Below are 26,466 nucleotides of genomic sequence, written 5' to 3' on the forward strand. Positions count from 1 at the left end.
ATAATAAAATTTCATTCTCGTCAGGCTGACTGATGGGGGCTCATCCTTGCTCAAGACCTTAGGTCCATGCAGGGATAAATTCCTTTAAGAAGAAGAAGAAGAGAAGAAGAAGAAGAAGAAGAAGAAGAAGAAGAGAAGAAGAAGAAGAAGAAGAAGAAGAAGAAGAAGACAAATGAAGGAAGAAGAAGATGAAGAAGAAGAAGAAGAAGAAGAAGAAGAAGAAAAAGAAGAAGAAGAAGAAGAAGAAGAAGAAGAAGAAGAAGAAGAAGGATGAGGATAAGAAGAAGAAGAAGCAGACGCCTTCTGGTGACAAGGACCCGTCTGCACTTAGCGAGATTCCAGGCAAAATCCGCCATTTCCCAAAACGGTCTGGCAAGGGAATACATTTTTATAGGTCTATCGATTGAGCGGCCAATCCGGTGCCTTCTTTCTGCTGACTAAGGCAGATTTCTGGAGCTTGGTCGTCTCTATTTCCCAAGCACACTATTCCTATTCTTATTTCGCGGGAAATTTGAAAGGCTAAGATTTTTTACCAGGTACCTTCGATACAATTGTTATAATAGGCCTACATTCTGCTTCAGGTGTTCACGGTATTCAGTTCAAGGATTTGGGGCGAAGTTGTTTTTGAAATGTACAGATAATATGTTATTCAACAGGGGAATAATAATCTTTTAAAAATAATCTATAATAAACATTCCTTATTATTGTACTCGGGTCCAATTCACGAATAGAATAGAGTCTAATTTCATTAACCACTCTTAAAATATAACTTGATAATATGATAACTTGATAACTTGACTAGATATGACTATTCACCAATTATTATGTACTCGTACCACATTTTCCTCAATCGATAGAGAGGTACTCAGAAGGTAGAAGAGAAGAACTTATTCATCCAGAGAGCTAATTTTTCTATTCCTGCTTCTAGTTATTCCATGAATCTCCTTCATCAATGATACACAAACTTCGCAAATTACCAACTAAATCCAATTCCATAATAGGTCAAAATTGTATTCAACCACAAATAAAACAATCCAAATAATTTATGACGCCTTTTTAACCATAAAAAAGTCATAAAAAAACCATAAATTGTGATTATAATAATATTGTGATTCTAAATATCCGGTAAAAGCATAGCCACCTCTAATACCATACCTATATTAGAGGTGGCTATGAGGAGATAAGAAGCAAGGTGAAAAGAGGTAAAGGGCAAGGTAAAAAGAGGTAAAAGGGAAGGTGAAAAGAGGTAAAAGGCAAGGAGGAATTCAGTAGTTCATTAATGTGTACGTTCTGTGTACAGTAAATTGTTCCTGTTCCAATCGTAAATTGTTCCATCACGTGACTAGTGCAAAATGTTCCCATGGAACGCCATTACAAAATCGTTGGTTCAAGCTTTTGGCGCGCACATATAAAGTTGATTCGTTTACTAGCTGTGTGAATGAAGAAAGGCTGTTTTACAAACTGACCGTCTAGAAAAGTGTGCATTTCTTTTATTCCAAACTTTTCTATGGAGAAAAATTCATTTAATGAATGGTTATCAAACATCATATTGTTGGTTATGGCTATGCTATAGTAAACACACAATCAGCGCATGCGCAGAGAAGCAAGCAGACTACAATAATCGACCAATGAGAGCTCAGATAGTTGGAACTGTACCAGGTCGAACAATTTACCACGCTTCGACTGTGGGGCAGGAATTTGGAACTGGAACTGGTTTCTGGTACATAATCTGCCAAAACTCTTCCCATAGAACGCGGAACTTTTCACCTGGTAAATTGTGAATCGGACAATTTACCACATTCCATGTACACAGAACGGGCCCAATGTTTCTAGAAAGTATCTACTTCAATCATTCAAGTTATGTACTAAAGTTATATACTTTCATCATGGGGTTGATTGATGAAATACATGGAATAAATAGGCTAGAAGTTTTGAAGGTTGACATACCTATGACAGTGAGGTTGAGGAGGGAGTTGCGCGTGGGTGAGTGGTCGAAATCGACTCTACACTTATAACTGCCAGCATCAGTGGCCTGCACCCTGGTCAGGGTGAGGTAGGACCGCGGCGTCTCGACGCTGTAATGTCCGCGACCGCCCAAAGCTGCGTCGGCCCAATGCTTGCCCGACGCCACGTCTCTGCCGCGTAAATCCACGCTGGAAAAACAAGAAAATATAATATAAATACATGACTGAAACTATAAAATGTGTTCCACGCTATAAAAACAAAATATTTTATCGAGAATCAATCATCACGTCACCATATTTTTATTAGTTCATCACTACCACGCGAGTCGAAGATAAAGAGAAAAACAAAATATGGTCGAATCAAATATTTGAACCAGAATGCTAAAATCAGAAAAACATTGAGCAATATATAGCAACGTCATAATCTTTACACTGTTTTATGTCTGAGCTACAGAGAAAAACTAAATATATAATCGAACAATTTTATTTTTCTACTAGAAGAAAATCAAAATTGAATGCTGTAATTCACCCCGAAGACTTCTGCTACTGCAAATATTGACAACAGGGTAAACAGCTAAATGGAAATTCGATGAGCGCTGTTAATCAGAAATTATTTGTCAGCCCGGGGATCGAACCTAGTACCTCCTAATTGCCGGTCAGGAATGCTTACCCTTACACCAAACTGACAATCTCTGGATAGCAGCGCTCAATTTATACAAAGCTATAGCGGCCAGCCAGTCTACAGATGGAAATTTCTGAGATGTTGCTAATGATTCAACAATTTTATTATTAAAACGAGAATCCAAGTTAAATGCTGTAATTCACCCCGAAAACTTCTGCTACTGCAAATATTGACAACAGGGTAAAAAGCTAGATGGAAATTCGATTGAAATGCAGCATTTAATTTGGATTTTCTTTTAATAATAAAATTGTTGAATAATAGCAACATCTCAGTAATTTCCATCTGTAGAATATGATCGAATCAAATCAAAATATAAAATATTAAAAATTTGAAATATCAAATCAAATCGAACCAAATGTTAAAATCAGGAATCGTTGATGTTAATACTATAGCAACGTCAACATTCATAGAATACGTTGAATCGAAAATCAGTAAAGTTTTCATCTCTAATTTTTTGGGCGAGTGTTCCTGAATGGTTGAAGGATAAGATCGAGAAATAAAAGAAGATTGGAATAATAGAGGATGAAGACAAAAAAAGAGTGATAAGGAGGATGAGAAGACGGAGAAGAAGAAAAAGAAGAAGAGGAAGAAAAAAAGAAAGAGAAGAAGAAGAGGGAAAAGAAGGAGAAAAGTAATAATAAGAAGAAGAAGAGGAAGAAGAAGAAGAAAATGAAGGAGATGAGGGAAAAGAAGGAGAGGGTGGAGAAAACTATGAAGAATAGGTAACAGGAGGAGAATGAGGAGGTGACAGAGGAGGAAGAGACGGCGAAGGAGAAGATAGGAGAGTAAGAAGAAGATAGAAATAGTAAAGGAAATGAGAATGATGAAGGTGAAGGAGAAGGTGAAGAACCAGGAGGAAGAGAAAATGAAGAAGAATAGAGAGAGAAGAAGGAGAAGACAAAAAAGTGAAATACGAGGAAGAAAAAGGAGGAGAAGACGATGAAGAAAAAGTTGAAGAAGAAGATTGATTTGACTGATTTATTGCCTTCAATAAAAGTAAATGGGTTTTGCCTCCATTAATTGCCTTGATCAGTAAGTGTTTTTTGTTATTCTATTTTATTCATGACATGAAGCCAAAGATCCTATGAAGAAGAAGGTATAAGGTATAAGGTATGACGGAGTTAGATCTTCATGTCCTCTCTGCCACAGAGCGTTGAAAGAGGAGAAGAAACATGAGAAGAAGGAGGAGGAGAAGAAGGGAGAGAAGAAGGTGAAGAAGAAGAATGATGGAGAAAAACTTGCTGCAACCTTGTAGCTGCTGCAACCTACCGGCAGATTCAAGAAACACACTGTTGCCCAATCAGAAGAGAGTAGGGCGGAGCTTAGAAAGTGTTAGTAGCCATGATTCCAAATTGGAGCTTTTCTTTATAATATATATTTTTTATTGCTCCTCAACATTGCCAAATCGTTCCCCGTTGATGTAGAATAATATAATTAATTAACAAAATATGCAATCTCAATATTATGATGATTTATTACCTTATCATTGAAGAACATAATTTTCTTGACGTATAAAAGATATAATAGATCGTTTTTTAATAGAATGGACAGTTAGTTCATATTACATCAGATTTACCGGTATCAGCTATATCCAATAGAAGGCATTGGCAAAGCAGAGAATCGGCAATGTTGTTCTCGAATCTCTCTCCACTGTCATTTTAACGTAAACCTCGCTATAGCTACTCTTCTCTAATGCTAAGACATCTACTCTCTCCTTTCAATTTGTAGATTTTTCTCTTGCCGTTTTCCTCATTCTGCTAATTTCAATTTTCGTTATTTCCTTTCTTTATAATGAAATGGGTTTGTTTGATTAATTTGCAATTCGTTGCTTATCAATTATTCCTACTAACGCTGGGTTTTCGTTTGTGGGTAAATGCCGTCGTCGACCACGACAGGGTGAGGATCTCAGATTGGCTAGATTTCAATTTGTCTAAATAACCTAAAAGATTATGTTCAATTATGTTTTAATGGGACAGGTTGAGCTTATAATTGAGCTTATTATAATTCTAAATGGCGATTTGTTGATATTATTAGAAATGCTTCATTCTTTAATAATAAAGACAATATGATGAAAAGTTATTTGATCAGCTGTTTTAGCCCACTTGGAATTTGGACAATATGAATGTCAACAATGCTTGTCGTTGTCGAATGCAGAAATTTACGCACAAACAAAAATGCACCTTAAATTACGAAAATAAAGATGCTTGCTCTCAAACAAGATTGATTGTCAAGTTAACTACAGAGACACAATTACTTCATGCTAACACAGTGGCACACTGGGGTGTTGAACACCCCAATTTAATTTTGCATTTTTCTTTGAAAAATATGAAAAAACAAGTACTTAGACCATATTTCATCATTTCTTAATCATTTTTGTTCAAAGTGCATACAGAAATCAAAAGTAGAGCACTGTCAATCAATATCCATACTAATTTAAGAAGTACGTTCATGTTCCGCCTAAGTGTTGGAGCTCCTAATCCGGTTTGAACGAATGGCTTGATCATTACCAATGACAACTTCATCAAAAACTCACGTTTCTTAATTTTATTGTATCGAATCTAAGTTGTAGAGAATCATAGCATTTATTCCAATCTGATCCATCATCCCATACCACATTCGTAGTGACAATACAAGTTAATCTTTGTAATAAAAGTGTTTGATAAAAGTCCTACGTAAAAGACACTCTGGGGTGTTAGACACCCCAAACGAAGAACAAGATGAGCTGGTGACCTTGTAGAATGCTATTACTGACTGGAAGTGGTGGAGAGTAGTTGACAATACTACAAACCTAATTTAGACTGGGCATAAACTCCCATCTGTTTGATATTGTCAACTGCAGAACAGAAAAAAATCCCTGGGGTGTGAAACACCCCAGTGTGTCTTATTAGGGTTAATGAGTACTAAGCTAATTGAAGATGATGATCATCGAAGGCTTAAGAATGAGTTGAATTTGAATAATGTTTGGAACAAGAGCTCTTAGAATTATTCTGAATAATATCTTAAAGCTACAAATCTCTAGTCACCAACTCCATCTTCATTCATAACTCTCACACTCAGTCGACATTAATAACAGCTACAGTATACAATGACCATCTTCATTCATAACCGAAATTAAACTAGCTCTTTGTCCATAGTAATAACTGTAGAATAAAAGGCCAAATCACAGTGAAAGGCTGTAAATAACTCAGGCTCCCGCTCTTTTCAAATCCACAGGCATTGAAGTTTTTCAATCTACGAGTTGCGCAGAGAAACTCGAAATTAGCCCGATCTTTGGGGACTGTATAATTTTTTTCAAATCCAAACTTGGACCGCCGCTGCATTCAACAGATTGCTTCTGTCAAGAATATTCTTAGAGTGAGATGGAGCGCTTGCCAACAGTTTGCAGAGTGAGATAGAGGGCTTCTTTCAGGTCCTGTGGATAGTTTTCAAAGTGAGATGGAGAGCTCCATTCAAAAGTTGTTAAAGTGAGATGGAAAGCTGCAGCTACTCTGTGCACCTGACCCAACAAGACAAACTCACAACTATAACTTACAACTCAAGTTGTGACTTATAACTTGCAGCAACTAAGTTAGAAAAGCTATCGGTCTTCGTTACTTAGCTCCACAACGGTCAAGCTGCAACCATACGACCACCAACTACTTTGAGGTCCACGTTATAATGGCAGTGGACAAGATGGGAGAACATGGTTGCCGAATCTCTGTCTTGCCACTGCCTCCTATCGAGGATAGCTGATACCGGTTTATCTTCATTGATTATTTATTGATTGATACAATAAATACATCATCAAAATGATAGGTAGAGAAAAAATCTGGTGTGGTACACTCACACAACATTCCTTGTTCATTGATCTATAAGCCTCATTAACGAGGATAATTTTAGGGAATAACATTATGCCGATTGGCGGCTAAATAATTAAAACTACGATTATACTATTGTGATTGTGTTCAGAGTACATTTTCCTTTGTTTGGATTATGAAATTTGAGGATTTTTTAAAATTTGTCAAAACAGCTGTTCTACAAATAAAATATCGACATGTGCTCTTTTGAACTGCTCTACCTACCTACCTCACGCACGAGAAGGAGGTTACAAAGTAAATTTCTCAAGGACGGGGTGGCCCCCCTGTTAATTTCTCAGGAAGGAGACTCATGCCAGTTAATAGAGCTGATATATAACTATACAGGATATAAATTTGAAAAAATCGGTCAAGTCATTTTTGAGAGAATCGTGATAGAAATTTAACAAAATTCATTCTTCTCAGGAATATTACGGAGCTCCTGCAATTCTCCCAGGAATGAGACTTATGTCAGTTGATAGGGCTTATAAATAGCTAACTAGGGTATAAATTTGAAGAAAATCGTTTGAGCCGTTTTCGAGAAAACCGTGAAAAACATGGTTTTTTAGCCATTATCCGCCATTTTTTCAGCCATTTTGAATTGAATTTCATTGAATTCCTTATTGTCGGATCCTCATGGTATAAGGACCTTGAGTTTAAAATTTCAAGTCAATTGGTTGATTAGGAATGGAGTTATCGTGTTCACAGACACACACACACACACACCCACACTCAAGACCAACACTCAAAAATCCTGTTTTTGGATTCAGGGGACCTTGAAACGTATAGAGAACATGAAATTAGGGTACCTTGAATTTTTTTGGAAGGCAATACTTCCCTTACCTATGGTAATAGGCAAAGAAAGTAATGAAACGTATAGAAAACATGAAATTAGGTTTCCTTACATTTTTTTGGAAAGCAATACTTCCCTTACCTATGGTAATAGGGCAAGGAAAGTAAAAATAAGGCAATATTGTGCTATTCCTCTACCAAATTTAGATAAGGTACGCAAAGTCCGATATAGGTTGTCTTGTAGTTGTTCACTTCACAAAATGTTCAGTCATTAATTATTTTCACAAAGTAGATTTTCAAATTTAGATGCTTCAAAACAAAACATAGGAGAAATATTCCATATTATTATCACTTAAATAGGGAATATTCACATATTAAAGAAATAATTTTGAAGGACCAAAAACCAAACTTAATATCTGATATGATAATATCAACTTCATATTCTTTTATAAAATATCAATGATATTTTGATCGTCAAGAAATTATATATATAATGATCTTACTTCGCACATTAATGAATAATTGACGAAAGATTTTCATTTACTTTAGAAAATCGATTTTTAATGTCAATTATAATATAAATAATCTCAATAACTTAAACTGTACAAATATGAACATTCAATGATAGTTTGATAAACAACATTAGTAAATTATTAACAAGTCATATGGTTCATATGATTAGAAAGAAGAAGCGTGAATGAAGAGCAACCAGCTTCTTACATCTCCCCCCCTTGAACGAGAAACTTCCTCGAAGGTGTCAATTTGCTTGAGTGACAGATGATTGGTTCACTCCCATTGATTCCGCAGGCCACTTCATACATTGAGTTTGATATTCTTCTTATAATTCAACTTGTTCCCTTTTTCTATATACACTAGTTCTTTTTCCTTGAAACCATATATATTCTTCTGTTCTTATCACATCTCAGTTTGTTCCGTTTGTGGTTTAAATTGGAATTTTTTATTGCTTCTTCTCTGTCTATTTGTAAGTTTCGTTTTTTTCCTCAGTTGTGATGGTATTATTTCCAAATCCTCTCCCAATAGCAGATATCTTGGTGTAAATTTAGTAGTGCTATGGATTGTCTTGTTGTATTCTGATGTGCAACTTTCCGCATTTTCGACCACGTCTGCGTTCTTCCTTCTGGACTATTCACTTTGCATCTAATACGATTCACCAATGTCTGGTTTAGCCGCTCATTAAGACCATTTGATTGTGGGCAATCTACCGATGTGAACACCATTGTAACACCTTTTTCGAGTAGGTAATCTCTAAACTTTTTGATTTGATAGACGCATATTGATCAGCTAATAGGATCTTGACAGAATGGTTTTGTAAGATAGGATCTAGCAACGAATGTATTCTTTAGTAGTTTGACCGCTAGAGCTTGAAGTGAATGCATATCTAGAGAAGTGATCGACCAATATGTGTAGGTATCGTTTTGTTGAGTTGTTTCCACCAAACCCTCCAACAGTATCTATCGACATGATCTCATACGGTTCACTAGCTGGACCCAATTGTGAAAGTAATCCTATTGAGCGACCTCTTCTTGTTTTATTCTTCTTACATATATGACACGAATCACAATAGCGCTTGACCATTTCATCCATGTTGGAAAAGTAGTAATGTGGACGTATGTGTAATAGTGTGTGGTGAGTTCCGATATGTCCTAGTTGAAAAGGAATTTTCTCAATCAATTCTTTACCCTTTTCTTGAGAAAGGAAGATTCTTGTTTTCCTTTCATACATTTGTAGAATATTTCCTCTTTATATTCAACATTCCTATTATTCATTATTGCTTCTTGTGTTTTTTTCTTGATCGTCTTTTATTTCTTGTATAGATATCAATTCACAACTGTTAAAATGTCTTCATTTCCTTCAAAGTGCTCTAAAACTGGATTTCTTGATGAAGTATCTGCTTCAACATTTCCTTTTCCTGGGCTATATATCAATGTGAAATCATATTGCGATAGGTAGTTTACAAGATCTCCCAATTCTTCATCGGTTCGTGCTTTCACTCTAAGATTCTCCAATGGTTTGTGGTCTGTGATCACTGTAAACTTCCGTCCTATCAACCAATATTACCAATACATAATTGTCTCTTTTATAGTCATACATTCCAGATAAATAGCTTTTTTCTTCTTTTGAGCAGGGCTCAGTTTTTTTGAAAAATATGCTACTGGATGAAGCTCATTATTTTCTTTTGGTTGTTTCAGTACTGCTCCAAATCCCTCTCCACTGGCATCGGTGAAAATGAATACTGGTTTTTCATAATCATAAATTTGTAATACGGGACTAGAACATAAGTATTTCTTCACGTTTTGGAAAGCTTTATCACATGTCTCTGACCAGATAAAAGGTATGTCCTTCCTCAGTAGATTGTGTAAAGGTTCTAGAACTTTCACTGTTTTATTTATATTCCTACAGATCTCTGCAGGATGAAAGCGATTTGGTTTTCCCAAGGCTGTACATACAGAACAAGGAGTCTTCTTTCTTCTTATCTCTTCCATCTTTGTTGAGTCTTTTTTCTGGCTATTTATATGACTATGTCCGTTTGAGTTTGTGAATGAATCATATTTTTGAATCTCATTCATCAGATCTTCTGTGGTCTCGATATTTTCCTTATCTAATCTATTCTGAATATGAACTGGTAGTCCCACAACAATATGTGAGATTCTAGATTCATCTGTCATAGTTCTCTCACATTCAAGCAATAATCGTTCCTTCTTCAAAGCATAATCAAGCATAGATCCAAAATTTTCAATGTATTTGAATGAATATGCATATCTCACATTTGACCAGCCTTTATTAGAAAAAGTTTGGAGAAATGTTTTTGACCACAAATTCCAATTTTTCAATCCTATTTATATTTGTTGGAAGTATACCAATCTTCAGAACTCCCTTCTAAAAATAGTCTTAAACATGTTATTTTTTCTTCATCGTTGTGGATATTGTAACGGATACATTCTTTCTCAAAATCTTCCAGCCAGAATTTTGCATTTTGTCCAATTTTCCCCGAGAATTTTTCCAAAAACAAATTTCCTATCAATATCAATTATTGAAAATTCACTCTTACCTTTTTTCGGCATGTTGAACAAAAAAATCGATTTATAATGATCTTACTTCGCACATTAATGAATAATTGACGAAAGATTTTCATTTACTTTAGAAAATCGATTTTTAATGTCAATTATAATATAAATAATCTCAATAACTTGAACTGTACAAATATGAACATTCAATGATAGTTTGATAAACAACATTAGTAAATTATTAACAAGTCATATGGTTCATATGATTAGAAAGAAGAAGCGTGAATGTAGAGCAACCAGCTTCAAATCAAATCAAATCAAATCAAATTTTTTTATTCACAATTTCAAAAAAACAATTTAGGGTCCTGCCAAACCTGTAGGTTTTTCGGCGGGTGCCCAATCACAAAAACAATATTAAGAACATAATTAGGTAAGTTTACTAGGAATTTTTATGACATTCGAAGTTCGAAATAAATAAAGAAAAAGACAATATGTAATGTAATAAAAACAAGAAAGTATAAACTAAAAAATAACTTTACAAAGTTTGTTGAATAAGAAAAATCAACTGAAAAGTATGAAAAAGAAGAAGAAAAATAGAAAGAAGGATTGTTTCACACTATCTTGATAAAACATTTCATCGCTGAGGCAGGCGGCAGTGTCAACAATGAGAAAAATAGAATTTCAGCCAGCCAGAACTTAGAAATAATATAAAAACTCGCTGGTAATTGTGTAGCCAAATAATAGTAACAATAATAATAATATATATTATAGATAATCTAAGTATATAATAAATTATAAGTTTAGTGTGTTCGCATTAATATTAAGATACATCATTATGTCCTTTTTAGTGTAGTCTCGAATATTTTGAGGAAGTCTATTGAATAAGTAGGGAAGAACATAGTGGAGGGATCTTTTGCCGTATACATTATTGAATCTGGGGACTAGGAATATTAATGGAAATCTCAAGTTGTAAGGTGCGGCAGGAGCAAGAAATCTATACTGAAAATTACATTTAAAAAGTGTTATAAGTTTGTAAAAGTAAAAATTTCTGGGTGATAGGGTATGGTAAAATATATAGATGTTTTGTAGGTTGTTTGGATCAATATTAAAGACAGGGATTCTGGTTGTTATACAGTTTAATGTTCTCAGTTGGATTCGCTCTATTCTTTTTAAAAGATAATTTGCTGCACTTCCCCATGTTTCAATTCCATATCTAACAATAGGTTCCATCAGTGACTTATAAATTAGATACAAGCAGTCGGGAGTGATGTTTCTATGCAGATAATAATTTTTGCATTTAGCGCTTGAAGTCTTTTTGCAGTGTGATCGATATGAGGATTCCATCTCAGGCTACAATCAATTATAATACCAAGATAACGGGTGCTATTCACTAGATCTAGAGGCGGACATTTGCAAGTTAGAAAAGCATTTGAATAAAGGCAATGGCAGTCATGACTTGATACTGTTGGTATTTCATTGCATCTCAGATGGGGAGACTTGAAGTGCATTAATACAGTTTTTTTTCTATTAACAATTAGATTTCTGTCGTGGGACCATCTTAGGATTCTGTTATAATCCAGTTGGATCAATTGCTGGGCTGTTTTCAAATCTCTATGTCCAACTATCAGAACAGTATCATCTGCATACATTAGTACTTCTCCATGACTAATTACACTGGAAATTGAGTTTACATAGATGTTATAAAAATCGGGCCTAAAATACTTCCTTGTGGTACACCAAAATCATCATTTTTATGTAATCCACTGTGATTGCCACCCAGGTTGACCATGAAATATCTATCAGTCAGATAGCTCTTGAATAACTTCAATACATTGCCAGTAATTCCTATATTTGATAATTCTCGCAGTAATATCTTGTGATCAAGGGTATCAAAAGCTTTAGAATAATCGATAAATAGTGCAAGAACATGATATCTGTCGTTTAGCAGATTGTTTATTTTATTAGTAAAATTTACGAGAAGGGACTCAGTGCTTTTTCCTTTTTGAAACCCATATTGAGAGTTGGAAAGAATATTATTTTGAAGAAGGTATTTATTTAAGTGTGTGAATAAATATTTTTCAAAAATTTTCTCGGGTACTGACAATTTAGATATAGGTCTGAAATTGTTAAAGTTATCACGAGCACCAGATTTATAAATTGGTTTAACTATAGAAATCTTCATTGAGTCAGGAAAAATTCCTTTTGAGATAGATAAGTTGATCAAGTGACATAGAGGAATATAGAGATAGTCGTCAAGGATATGAAAATCCAAAACTCCCACACCATCAAAACCAGGTGATTTATTTTATCCATATTATTTACTATTTGTTTAATGTCTTGAACAGTAGCTTTTCTGAGATAGAAATTTACATTAGGTGGGACCGCGACAGAGTCATCGAGAATCAGTGGACATGAATGAGAAGTATTCCTGATATTTTTTATAAAAGAGTCGGCGAAAGCAGAACAAATTTGGTCGGGAGTTGAGAATTTATTAGAAAAACTGTTTAGGACTCTATCATCAGACACATCCGATGATCTTCCCAGAATTCCATTTATACACTTCCATTTCTTTCTAATATCGTTTTTAGAGTCATTAAAATTTTTAATTATATAATTTCTCTTAGCATGTGTTATTTCTTTATTTAGTTTGTTTCTAAAAGATTGATATTCATTTTTGTATTCTGAATTCGAAGGATTACTTTTGGTGCGTCTGAATAAGACATCTCGCATTTTAAGTTTATTATAAAGTTCTTCAGTCATCCAGTTATTCTTGAAATTATTGGATTTCTTGTTTTTGATACGAATTATTTTCTTAGATTGGTTCAATGCTCTGTCGAAATTCAATTTTATCTTATCGTATACTAAGTTGGGTGAGAAAAATAAGAGACAACTATTCCATTCGCTCTGTTTTAAAATGGATGAACGTTTTTTCCTGTCAATGATTGTCTTAAATTCTTCTTTATCTTGATTGGATTTTATTTGGGGGTTGTATCGAATTTTGCAACCTACAATATAGTGATCAGAGATCTTTACATTTATTACTCCGGTATTTGAACTAAAATTACTGCTAAGTAGACGTAAAAATAAATGATCAATACAAGTTTGAGTAAGCAAGTTTTGTCTGAGCTCTTCTCTCGTGACTATAGATATACCTTTTTTACAACCATAAGATAATAACATCGATTCATATAATTGCACAAATTGATCATTTTGTTTGAAAAGATCTAGGTTTGTATCACCTAAAATGATAAGATTCGCTTTATTATCAACTTCAAGTATTAGTTTCTCGAGATCAGAGATGAAATTATCTTTTTGAAAACTGTGTGGCCTGTACAAACTGATTATATTGAAAGATACGTTTTTAAATTTAATGTCCAACATAATATATTCTAAATTTATTACATTGAAGTTGACAGTGATTTCCTTGAAATTTATTTTATTCTTTATGAAAGCTGCAAGGCCATGATATAATCTATTAGGGGCACATTGTATAAAGATCTATACCCATTAATTTGAAAAAGACTACTTAAATTAGAATCAATGTTGATTTCTGACAAAAAAATAATATCGATATTAGCATTACAGACAGCTAAAGTGAGTTCGTTGAAATTCTGTCTCAGTGACCTAATATTAAGATAGATAATTTTAAACGGAGCAATAATCTCTAGCGATAAAGAGGAAGGAATGCTCTTATCAGCAAGCCAGCTATCAATAGTTGGAAACGCCTTGCAAGGCAAAACCGTCTCCTCAATTGGAAAATCATAATCTATCATGACTGTATGGTTGATAAGTTAATAATGAATGAATAATTCCAGATTTTCAAAATAACAATGGTAGGTACTTGAATTACAAATAATAGAACAATAATACAAAGCCCAGTGCACAAAGTAGAATGTGAGTTGTAAAAGGAAATACGGAAATCTTGAAACTGAACATTGGTGCAGAGGTATAAGTAATCTTATCAGATGATTCTATCGAGATCTGATTCAACCTTAATACGGATCACTTGTGCCTGGGGCTCTTTTCTTACTAGTATTCTACCCTGAGAGGTCCATACATATTTGTAGCCAAGTGGTTTTGCTCGTAACTTAGCTTGCATGAATAATCTTTTATTAAACGCTGTGAGATTTTCATTGAAGTAAATAGACCTATCAGACGAGTTCCCAGATCTTTATTAGTAAGTTTTGCTGCTCGTCCGTTGGTGAGCCATTCAGCTCGTACAATTTTTGAGACAAATTGCACAATCAGCACAGGTGGAGAATTCACTGTTGAGTTTTCGGTGGATTTCCTGATTGGCAATCTGTGCGCAGCACTCACATCACTTTCATTAAATTTCACGTTTATCTTATCAGCTATGTGTTTTAGATCATCGAGAGGAGACTTATCAGTTACTTCAAGACAGTGAATCTCCAAGTTATTTATTCTACCGTATTGTTCAAGGTCATTAATTTTCATGCTGAGATCGTTGATGTGATTATCCTTTTCCCGTAATTGTGCGTTCATTTTGGCTATTTCACTTGTCAGTTTTTTATTTTCAGTACGTAGCTCTTTTATTTCTACAAGTAGTTCATCATATTTAGCGGACAAAAACTCCTGACTCGACTGAACAGAATTCACTGTAGTTTCAATGTTGGTCAATTTAGTGTTCAATAGTTGGAGGAGTGTACGAATGTCCTGCTCATCAAGATTATCGCTAGTAGTTAAGTTACCTGAAGATGTGCTCCCTTTAGCGCTTTTCGAATACTTGCATACATGGAAGCAACGCCACTTTTTTCGTTCATCCTCCGACATTCGGCGATATGTTGTTTCTTTGAGACTGCACTGGAAATGGAACTTGTTATTACACCCAAAACATGTCACTAAATCATCCGTATCTGGCAGAGAACTGTTACAATAATAACACTGCGCCATCACTGTAAAACTATGTACGTAATTAAGAAGTACGGTAATTTAAAAACAAGAGTGAGGTTACGATGAAACAAGACTATTCACTTATCAGAGCACTGATTTCGACGTCCACTCGCCTCGAGCGACTGATTACAACTGATCTGTCTTCTTACATATATTTCTCAATATTCAAAAATTTCGAAGATTTGAGGTGCCCTCGATGTACGAGGGGACTTGATGAGATTATCAAACGTCCACGGTCACCGTAGGGATTTGAACCTGCGACCAGGTAGCACTGTAGTGAGGTTCACGTTATAATAGTAGAGTAGAAAGATAGGAGAAAAACGTTGCCGATCCTCTGTCTTGTCAATGCCTTCTTTAGAGGGTAGCTGATACAGGTTTATTGATGTAATATCAATTGTTCATTCTCGTTTAAAATAACCAATTATATTTTATTGAGCACGAAGAATTTATCAATAATTTTTCAATAATTACATAATAGAATTTTTTTATTTAATTATTGATTATACATTGTTGAAAGACGATCTGTCAATTGTAATAATAGGTCTACCTATGTTTCAAGATGTTTTAGCTGATACATTAATAGTATTGTGAGGTTCACGTTATAATGGCAGTGGATAGAGATTGGAAAAACTCTGTCTTGTCAATGCCTTCTATAGATGGCAGCTGCTACAGGTTTATTGATGTAATTTCAACTGTTCATTCTCATTAAAAATAATCAATTATATTTTATTAACCAAGAAATTATATCATTCAATAATTTCATAATCAAGAGGAAATATCTTGTTAATTATCGATTCTACATTGTTAAAAGCCGATCTGGCAATAAAGCAAAGCGAGAAAGAGATAGCGCTATCTGCTTTGTTGAATGATAGAAGATAAGGATAACAATACCATTGCTAATCAAACACTGCCATTATAACGTGGACTTCACTATAGCAGACTGAAGGGTGCACCGCTCCCTTGGATATCCTGGCTAGCAAAAGAAAATTGATGAATATTGAATGGATTACCATGAATACCATGAATATCATGAATACCATGAATGGATTGAGATGTCATTTTGAAGATTCTTTCTGGGATTACATTATTCACTAGCTGGCCCGGCGAACTTCGTACCGCCAAATAGTTAATGCATGTCATGAAAAACTTTAGCAGGATGCACACCTGTGGAGGCGTGATGCAGCATTTTGCATCCAGTTGCTTTTGCTTATTGGTTTGATTGGAAAAACTCACACACACTGAATCGGGCATGGCGTGGAACGGTGTGATAAGGCAATCTCCATAAGATCAACACTTTGTATCACCAAGCCGCGCCTCCTCAGGTGTGCTTAGCCTTAGCTTAATTAGATGCACTATATTTTTATGAAAGTTATCAAAACAATAAGTATTTACATTAATATCTCAATATGGACTTCCTATGTGCTTAGTTAATTGTGGAGCAGTTTGTATTTTTAGTTATAGTTGAATGCAGCTTGCTGGGAATTGAATGGTATATCTTCTTGCTGCTGATTTTCCCGTGCATATTCTCAATTTACAGCCTTTCGAGTTCTACGATCCAAGTTTGGACGTCGTTCGTACCGCGGCGCTATTAAGAATTGAAGTTTTGTGAATAATTAGAAATAAATTTGAAAAACAGATCTACCGACGGCTGTTAGATGACGCAATTATTATAACAGCTGATTTTCATTTCTGTGTGTGGCCAGCTCACAAAATCTTCTCTCATAAGGATTACATGCAAACTTTGAAGGACCGTGGGGAAAGAGTCCAAAAGTCGGATAATAGATTTTATAGGCCTTAAACCTGATCCTGAACATAACGAACAAAACTAAAAAAAAAATATCAAATTCGGTGTACACATGAAAAAGTTATTGAATGTCAAAAATTGAGGCTTGATTTTTATTCATATAGAATATATCTCCAGTGATGGCTTATTTTTTTACCTGTAGAAAGGCGAATTTGACTCATCCTTGTACCAGATGACAGCTGACAGGAGGTCTTCGGGGTCAGAGGTTGGACTGACGTCACAGGGCAGTGTTGCAACTGTATCCACCACACTTTCAACCATCTCTATGTCATCTGCAACACATAAATTCAACAAAGATTTATACATAAGAGTCCAACAAATAATTTATCAGAGCTTCACTGTCTAAAGCTGCGTTTAAACCAAAGTTATTAACAAAATGTTTATTTTTCCGTCCTTATAGATTCTACTAGTAGTTCTGTGAACAGTAGACCTCACGCAGTATTCTCATCCACAAGTACCTGATTGAAACTATAGACCTTATGGAAATACAGCAATAGACTGGCTTCTCCACTCATCTGTGTAAGGTCAGCTGATTTATGATGAATAATTCTATAGTCTGATTTTTACTCTAATATTGGCGTATGAAGGAGGCTCCTTTTTCCTTTCACATTATCCTTTAAATGCAAAATTTCCATAAACCTCGTATATACGTCGACGCGCAATTAAAAAAGGAACATACCTGTCAAATTTCATGAAAATCTATTACCGTGTTTCGCCGTAAATGCGCAACATATAAACATTTAAACATTTTAACATTAAGAGAAATGCCAAACCGTCGACTTGAATCTTAGACCTCACTTCGTTTGGTCATTTATAGTGTGGGCCCTCGTTATAATCGCAGTATTTGATTAACATTGGTGTTGCTATCCTTGTCTATCATTCGACAATACAGCTAGCGCTCACCTTTCCTAGCACCGCAACGTTGCTAGATCGTATTTCAACAATGTAGAAATATCGTTACATATCAAAATATTTTATCTCAATCATGAAAAATCATCATCCAATGTTTGGAAAATTTTATATTATTGAGACGAATCAAATATGGTTGATGAATGAACAGTTAATGTCAGATATGCCATTATAAGCTATCCTCTATAGAAGGCAGTGTCAAGGCAGAGAATCAGCAACTCTGTTCTCCCATCCCTCTCCACTGCCATAATAACTTGGGCATCACAATATATTATATGATACGACTCGGATCGATCACAGCAGAAAACTGATATCGCCAAAGTTTTTGTCTTTCTTGAAGTTGTATCATGGGAAGCCGCCACAAAATCGCAGATGAAAGCCTCATCGCTACTATTTTTATTGTCAGATAAATGCGGTGGCCACGTCTCCAGAACAACCTGTCAGCACTGGTTAAATTCTGGGAGCATTGACGTTATCTATGAGAGCCTCTGACAGTTTGAAGTGAAAAGAATCTACGGCAAGTTCACGTTAAGCTGTCACTATTGGTTGAGAACAGAGAGCTTGACGTCATCTATTAGAGATTCTGACAGCTTGAAGTGGAAAGAATCAGCGGCAAATTCACGTCAAGTTGTCACCATTGGTTCAAAGGTGAGAGCTTGACGTTATCTATTGGATTTTCTGACAGTTTGAGGTGGAAAGAATCTGTTGCGAGTCTCCTATTCCCTCGGGCAAGAGACACAAAAAGTTTGTCAGCATCCGGAGAAAAGTTCCTGAAGTTTTACGCACAGATTTGGCAACATTGTGAGAAGTCGAATGTTTTCTTGTGTCTGCTAAAAATCAACAGAGTTGGAGAGACTCTTTAGTGAGTTCCACATCGTATTGTCACTATTCCTCATAATATAGAATGAATACCATCTATTCATATTGAATGAAAAAGACTAAGAAATTGTCAAAAAACCACTGATTTATTGATAAATAGAAAGACCGGTTTCGGTTATTACACCATTGTCAATCTCTGATAAACTAAAACTAAATACAAGAGCAGCAGAATTTATACTAGTAGGCGAGTACTGCTATTGGTCGAGGACATGAACGCCTGCCATTGGCCTAGCTAGACAGTCTCCTCCCCCTACACGGTGTGACAAAATGGCGGCTTAAGCAACAGAATCGCCATGATAATAAAATTTACTTTCAGTACAAAATAAGAACCAAGAAAACAAATCTGAAAGATAATAAAATAAATATGTAAATGGAAAAACTATTGACTAATGTATGCTTACATGTTTATGATAAAACTAAATTCGTAGTGTTGTACTGGTTGAAATGAATCTGGTCATTTAAACTATACTGGGGATTTTCCTTAATTACTCTCGTTATTTCTAAAGCCTCTAGAATATTCAAAGATCTGCCTTTGTTATTAACATGTAGAAACTCAACATTCTCCTTAACTGTGAACTTGTGATTATTTGTTATCAAATGTTCTGCAAAGTTAGATTCCCCATTTTGTTTATTCCAATCTCTGATGTGTTCTTTAATTCTACTTTTGAAACTTCTACCAGTCTGACCCACGTAACAAGCATTACAATCATCACATTTAAGTTTGTACACCCCGCTTTTATCCCAAATATCAATTCTGTCTTTACTCCAGCTAAATAGACTATTTAAAATCGGTTTGGTCTTGAAAGCAACATGGAATCCATTCCTCTTCAATTCCCTACCTATCTTATCAGATACAAGGCCTAAATATGGGATTGTTATCCAAGTCTTCTCCTCACAGTTTGAGCCTACAAAGCTAGAATTGATTGAAATTTGTCTATTGATTTTACTCAATATTGATAATTATATTGAATATTGATAATTTCATTCAATATTGAGTAAAATTAATAGACAAATTTCAATCAATTCTAGCTTTGTAGGCTCAAACTGTGAGGAGAAGACTTGGATAACAATCCCATATTTAGGCCTTGTATCTGATAAGATAGGTAGGGAATTGAAGAGGAATGGAAACCGGTCTTTCTATTTATCAATAAATCAGTGGTTTTTTGACAATTTCTTAGTCTTTTTCATTCAATATGAATAATTACCACAATATCAACTTCTCAACTACACAAAAAGTGAAAAAAAAGAAAAACTATCTATTCATCCAAGACTGTCAGTATGATGTGGTTCTGAATACGTTCAGAAACTGTCACCATTCCTCATTATATAACATGGATGCTTCTCATTCAAAAACTGATGTCAGTATGTAGTGAATCCTAGTTTTGAAACGTCCTCGTTTGTTCTCTTCTGATAAGATTCTCGGGGAACTATGACATCCTCATCAATGTCATCTAATTTCCACGGATTATACAAGATATGACACAGCTTTATTCACACAAATTTCGTTCAATCTCCAGTGTTTAATTGAATTCTCCTTGAAAATGTTTCTGTTGTAATAACCTCTGAAATTTGAGGCCTAGCGCTTAGTAGATAGTGGGAGAAACAACATTAAATCAGGACTGTGAAAACTTTATTGTAGTTTTCTTGACTCTATAGTGAAGTCCACGTTATAATGGCTGTGGAGAAAGATAGGAGAACAATGTTGCTGAACCTCTATCTTGTCAATGCCTCCTATAGACGGTAGCTGATACAGGTTTAATCACGGTATATAGAAGAAGACGTTAAGCTGCGTACACATATTCGCGCTTCCAACCCGCACCGAGCACGCCCTCCCTCGTACCGCCCTCGTACCACCATCGAACAACAGTCGCTCCTCTCACGCACCCATCATGAACGTTACGGGAGATGTTAGATCTTCTCGCGTTCCCCGGTCGAACCACTGTTGCTCGCCGGTCGATCATCAATCGCTCTGCTGGAGTGACGTTCGGTTGCGGAGCAGAGCGGAAGTCTGTACGCACCTTTAGGTGTCAAGCGCATGTTTGTGCTAAATTTCCGGTGTAGCTGACGTCATTTTATATCCAATCATCTGTTTTTAACAAATAAGTTTCATAAATATTGCCAATAGGTGTTGAAAACCTCGGTTGCTGGCGATGACGCAATCTAGCTGGCTGGCCACTGCGCACACATTTCGTGGCCTCTACGGTTTTCATCTAAATACTGTGGGTTTAATTATGTAATATCAACTGTTCATTCTCGTTTAAAATGATCGATTGTATTTTATTAAGCAATCAATTATATTTTTTAATAATTCAATAATGAACTCGAATAATTGAAATAAAATATCTTGTTAATTAGTTATTAATTCTCCATTGTTAGAAGCCGATCTGGTAACAGAGGAAAGCGAGAAACAGAGAGCGCTATCCGATATGTTGAATGAAAGACGAGGATAGTAATACCATAGAGAAACAATAGTGTAAGTAGATATCCCATGGTATAGGGAATTTATGTCGCAACTTTTACTGTTATCTCAAGCCGATTACTGTCGATTATTGTCAATTTCTACTGTTTTGTTGGGGTGAGAGTGTATCAACGGCACAATTTGAGAGACTACCAGCGTCACACAGCTGCATGAGGAAGAACTACGTGAACTATCGGCTTGGGATAAAAGTTGCCACAAAAACGCCCTATACCATGGGATATCTACTTATGCTATCGTTTCTCTATGGTGATACCATTGCTAATCAAACACTACCATTATAACGTGGACCTCACTATATAGATTTGTACTCTAATGCAGCTTATGACTTAGAGAAGACTAATGAATACTATAGAACAGAATAATAGACTCCCATAATTCAAACATTCAAGATAACTCCATCAACCAGTCTATGAATAACTATAGAAGATTATAGAGCATAGAGCAACTGATGAGAATTATTGTCCTGATTATTACTATAATTATTGAGCGTTTGTGTTTGTGCGTGCATGAGTGTGTGTGTGTGAGTCAGTGTTTGTGATGTTAAGCCTTTGATGTGGCATAATCTGAGTAATCTCACAGCACCCTGGAATCAAATAGCCTGTCTCAATCTTGCAAGATGGAGGAGGTGTGAATTGAAGCCAAAGTAACCGCAAGCTAGTGGCCTCTCTCTCAACACACACACTCTCTCACACACACATTCTTGCTCTCTCTCTGTCACACACACTCTCTATCTCTCTCACTCACCCACACTCTCTCACTCACACTCTCTCTTGCTCAATCTCTCTTTCTTCAATTCAATCAATCAATATCTCTCATCACAACTCGGTCGTTTGTTGATGGGAAGGATATTATTTTATATCCTTCTAAAACGATCGACAATTATTTGTTTAAACACCACCGATTTATGAAGTTACGTCACATTACTATCGTTATTTTAACTGCAATCTATATTTATTCTCATTGATTGATTACCTATACTTTGTAAAATTCGTTGAATAATTAGCATTACCGTCATTTAATGTAAATTAGTGTATATGCCAGTAAATATTGTAACATACATAAATAAAGAAATGTAATGTAATGTAATCTCTCTCACTCTCTTTCTCTCTCCGTCCGTGGTCTTTCTCTATGCTGCCATAAAGACATCATGACAAGGCTCCGTCTCTAGCCTACTATTTGCTCTAGCTAAATCAAAGCAGATCTAGTGGAATTCACTTAAACTGTCATAACTATTTGCTCCAGCTAATTCACAGCAACTATACTTGAATTCACTCCAAACTTCCAGCATTCTATATATTGATAGCATCAATGCTCCCTATCCCTATAGTGAGCTCCACGTTATAATGGCAGTGTTCGATCAGCAATGATATTGCTATCCTTGTCCATCATTCAACAAAGCGGATAGTGCTATCTCTTTCTCGCTTTGCTCTGTTGCCTGATCTACTTTCAACAATGTAGAATTATTGACTCATTAACAAAATATTCAATGTAGATTATGTAAATTCAATATGAAATTATTGAAAAATATAATTTGTTGCTTGATTAAATATAATTGATTATTTTTAACGAGAATGAACAGTTGATATTACATCAATCAACCTGTATCAGCTACCGTCCATATAAGGCATTGACAAGACAGATGATCGGCAAAGTTGTTCTCCTATCTTCTCCACTGTCATTATAACGTGGACCTCACTATATGCAGCCTCAGGGCCCGGTTGCACGAAAACCGATTAAACATTAACCCTGATTAATTCCAGGAGAACCAAATCAGAGGAGGGTTTTTTGAGAAGACGACTTTTCTGATTGGTTTCCCTGGAACTAGTCACGGTTAAAATTCAACTGGCTTTTGTGCAACTAGAGCAAAGACTGTCAGTATTACCATAGAGAAACAATAGCTTAAGTAGATATCCCATGGTATAGGGAATTTATGTCGCAACTTTTACTGTTATCTCAAGCCGGTTACTGTCGATTATTGTCAATTTTTACTGTTTTGTTGGTGTGATAGTGTATGAACGGCACAATTTTAGAGACTACCAGCGTCACACAGCTGCATAGGAAAGAACTACGTGGGCTATGGGCTTGGGATAACAGTAAAAGTTGCGACATAAACGCCCTATACCATGGGATATCTATGCTATCGTTTCTCTATGGTATTACTTATAAATAGCATAACTGTTTCCTGAACAACCAATGATGTCAGTTTTTAATGAATCTATCATCTATAGCTCAACACAACATAATAATAATAACCTGACCTGTATTATGAATGATTTTTATCTACTTAATTCGATCTTTGGCTTATGAATAAACGCTATTGAGAACTATAAATTGAGTTAGCCCAAAATATTGAGAAGTAATACTAAGTATGATTTTCTTTTAGGCTATATATTTTCATACAGATGGAAATTACTTAGATATTGCAATTATTCAAATGCTAATGAATCAATTATTATTAATAAACGAAAATCCAAATTGAATGTTTCAATTCACCCCGAAGACTTCTGCTACTGCAAATACTGACAACAGGGTAAACAGCCAGATGGAAGTTCGATGAGCGCTACTATTCAAAAATTATTTCCCGGGCTGACAAATGATTTTTGGATAGTAGCGCTCATCTAAATATTCCATCAAGCTGTTTACCCTTACCCTACTGAAATCTTGAAAAATTGGAAATAAGACCCTAACCATCCTCGGTAAATTAAGAATCTATATGCAGAAATAAAAATTAATCAGTCCTGTGGTTCAGACGTGGTGATGCGTCATGCGTGAATTTCCTATCCCGTAAGTGTATAAGCCAATTCTTCCTTTTATTATAATACTAGTAGTTCTGTGAACAGTAGACCTCGCTCATGAATACAACTTTCAATCTAATGAGAAGGGCCAGTACAGTATATTGTGAAGATTCAGCCATGTCATCTATTATTTTCTCCATTGAAAGTGCTAGAGACACTGTTTGCAGGGACACCGGACTTATCAAGGAGTACCTTTATATCGTCTCTCCATATTTCTATCCAATTGGTGAGCACAAACAATACAATGATCGGAAATAGTTATTTGTGCAACTAGTGCGCAAAGTGACAGTTTGCTGCACCGAAAGAAACGTTTACGCCCGAGCCGTAGGCGAGGGGCGGAATGGCTTCTTGAGTGCAGCAGAGGAACTTTGCTCACGTATTTCACATTAAACTTTTCCTACAGTTACCATTGAATATGAAAAATGAATAATTATGCGTAAAATGATGGCTGAAATCCATCAAATGTTTGTGTGTGTGATGCTGTTATTAATAACAATCTTAATTCATTTAAAAATTAATAATCCAATTGAAGTTGGAAATTCTCAGCCAAAATTCTCATTTTTATTCATTCAAGAATCAGAAAAAAAACAGATAGAACAAAAAATTCACATTCAACATACACGCCAGCAGCTTGTTGGCTGAACCGAGCTGCAAAATGGCTGAACACAACAAGATGGCTGAACCGACAAGCGCGCGACCTAGTGGGAAGAATCGTACCTAAGTTTGTTTCATCCAGCTAAAAATTACTGAAACACGATTCAGAAATTTAGACTTTTGCTCAAATTACCGAGAAAAATGCTCAATGTAAACTGGGAAATATTTATAAAAATAACATAGACAACAGTGAATATTTATTGTAGTATTGTTATGTTTTTTATTATTTCTATTTATATGAATATCGAACGGTAATCATTTAACCTCAAAATTCGAATTTTATAATGTATATTTGCTACTTTTCTCATTTCTTGCAGTTGAAATAATAATAATTATTATCAATAGAAAAGAACTATCATTTATTATTAAATGATGAGAATTCGTAAATGATGATTATTTAATTATGATTTAGATGAACATTATTCTTGTTTTGGATTTCTAGATTGGGATTTTATCATAAATGTAGGGTAGCCATTGAAATGATTCTCATATAAATCTAACCGCAATCATTGTTATCAACTTAATTTTTGTTTTCGTGCACTAATCCTCCATTTAACCCACCAACTATTTTGTGTTGCCATGTTGCAAATCTGGAGTGCAGAAAAGATTTTTCCCACACTAGAGCGGAAAAGTGAATCTTTGCGTTCTGTAATCAGTGCAGGAATCGTCACTTTTCAAGGTAACTGTAGGAAAAAAAACAGGCTATTGCCTAAAACTTTTTCAATTTCCTAATTTAGTTTCAAATTGTCCAAATATTATACATAGGTTATGTCCATTTCAATTTTCTACACCAAATCACAATCTTAGAATATATATTAGAATAAAACAAACAATTTTAAATTTGGATAGATTGATAGTAAAACATGAAACAAACTTTGAATTTACAAAATAAAGAATACAATTTATATTTATAATATAAACATATATGACAACTTCCAAATAATTAATTATAAGAAAACGGTCAACTGACGGAAAATGGAATATGCAGTAGATATAACTAAATTGGATCTAAGAAGTACCTACAATATCACTACAAATTGCTGAGCTCTTCTCAAGCAAATAACACTAAAATTTGACGACCAGGACTGATAGCTATATCCGTGATCCCAGACGAACATGACTGTGTGCTATTTCCGTAATCCCAGACTACCACGACTGTGCTATTTCCGAGATCCCACTTTGTACAGTGTGAAACGGCCGCACAACGTAGTAGATGTACAGTGTAATAGGGCCGCGTTGATTTGTCGTTTCCACGTGACTAGGATGGTAAACGCTGTGGATTTTCTTCTCAGCTTTCTGGCGACGCCGATTGCATGCCTTGAGGCGTTGGGCGATTGCATGCCTTGAGGCATGAGGTGATTGCATGCCTTGAGGCATTGAGTGATTGCATTCCTTGAGGCATTAGGTGATTGCATGCCTTGAGGCATTGGGTGATTGCAAGCCTTGATGCATGAGGTGATTGCATGCCTTTAGGCATGAGGTGATTGCAAACCTTGATGCATGAGGTGATTGCATGCCTTGAGGCCTGAGGTGATTGCATACCTTGAGGTGTGTGGTCAAGATCATTCCCTTCCCTCTGAGCCGACATTGCGGTCAATGCCAAACCGAAGTTCAACCCAAGATCAACCCAACCCAAGTTCTTTTCTCAGAGGCGACAGTGTGGTCTATCCCAACCCCAAGTTCAACCCTAGATCTGGGAAACGCAGTTTGACTTTTATCGTCTCTGCTCTGATCGTTT

General features: G+C 35.4%; 1 protein-coding gene across 1 annotated transcript in view; it reads right to left on the reverse strand.

Moving 5' to 3' along the window:
• Nucleotides 1–26,466, reverse strand: part of LOC120350764 (hemicentin-2-like) — an 822,623-nt gene that overhangs the window by 371,954 nt on the left and 424,203 nt on the right. The window contains exons 4-5 of the mRNA XM_039425529.1: nucleotides 17,149–17,284; nucleotides 1,948–2,153 (exon numbers count right to left, since the gene is read on the reverse strand). Coding sequence (XP_039281463.1) covers nucleotides 1,948–2,153; nucleotides 17,149–17,284 — 342 coding nt within the window. The remainder of the gene's footprint in view (nucleotides 1–1,947; nucleotides 2,154–17,148; nucleotides 17,285–26,466) is intronic.

This window comes from Nilaparvata lugens, chromosome 4, assembly GCF_014356525.2.
Source record: "Nilaparvata lugens isolate BPH chromosome 4, ASM1435652v1, whole genome shotgun sequence".
In the NCBI taxonomy this organism is placed as follows: Eukaryota; Metazoa; Arthropoda; class Insecta; order Hemiptera; family Delphacidae; genus Nilaparvata; species Nilaparvata lugens.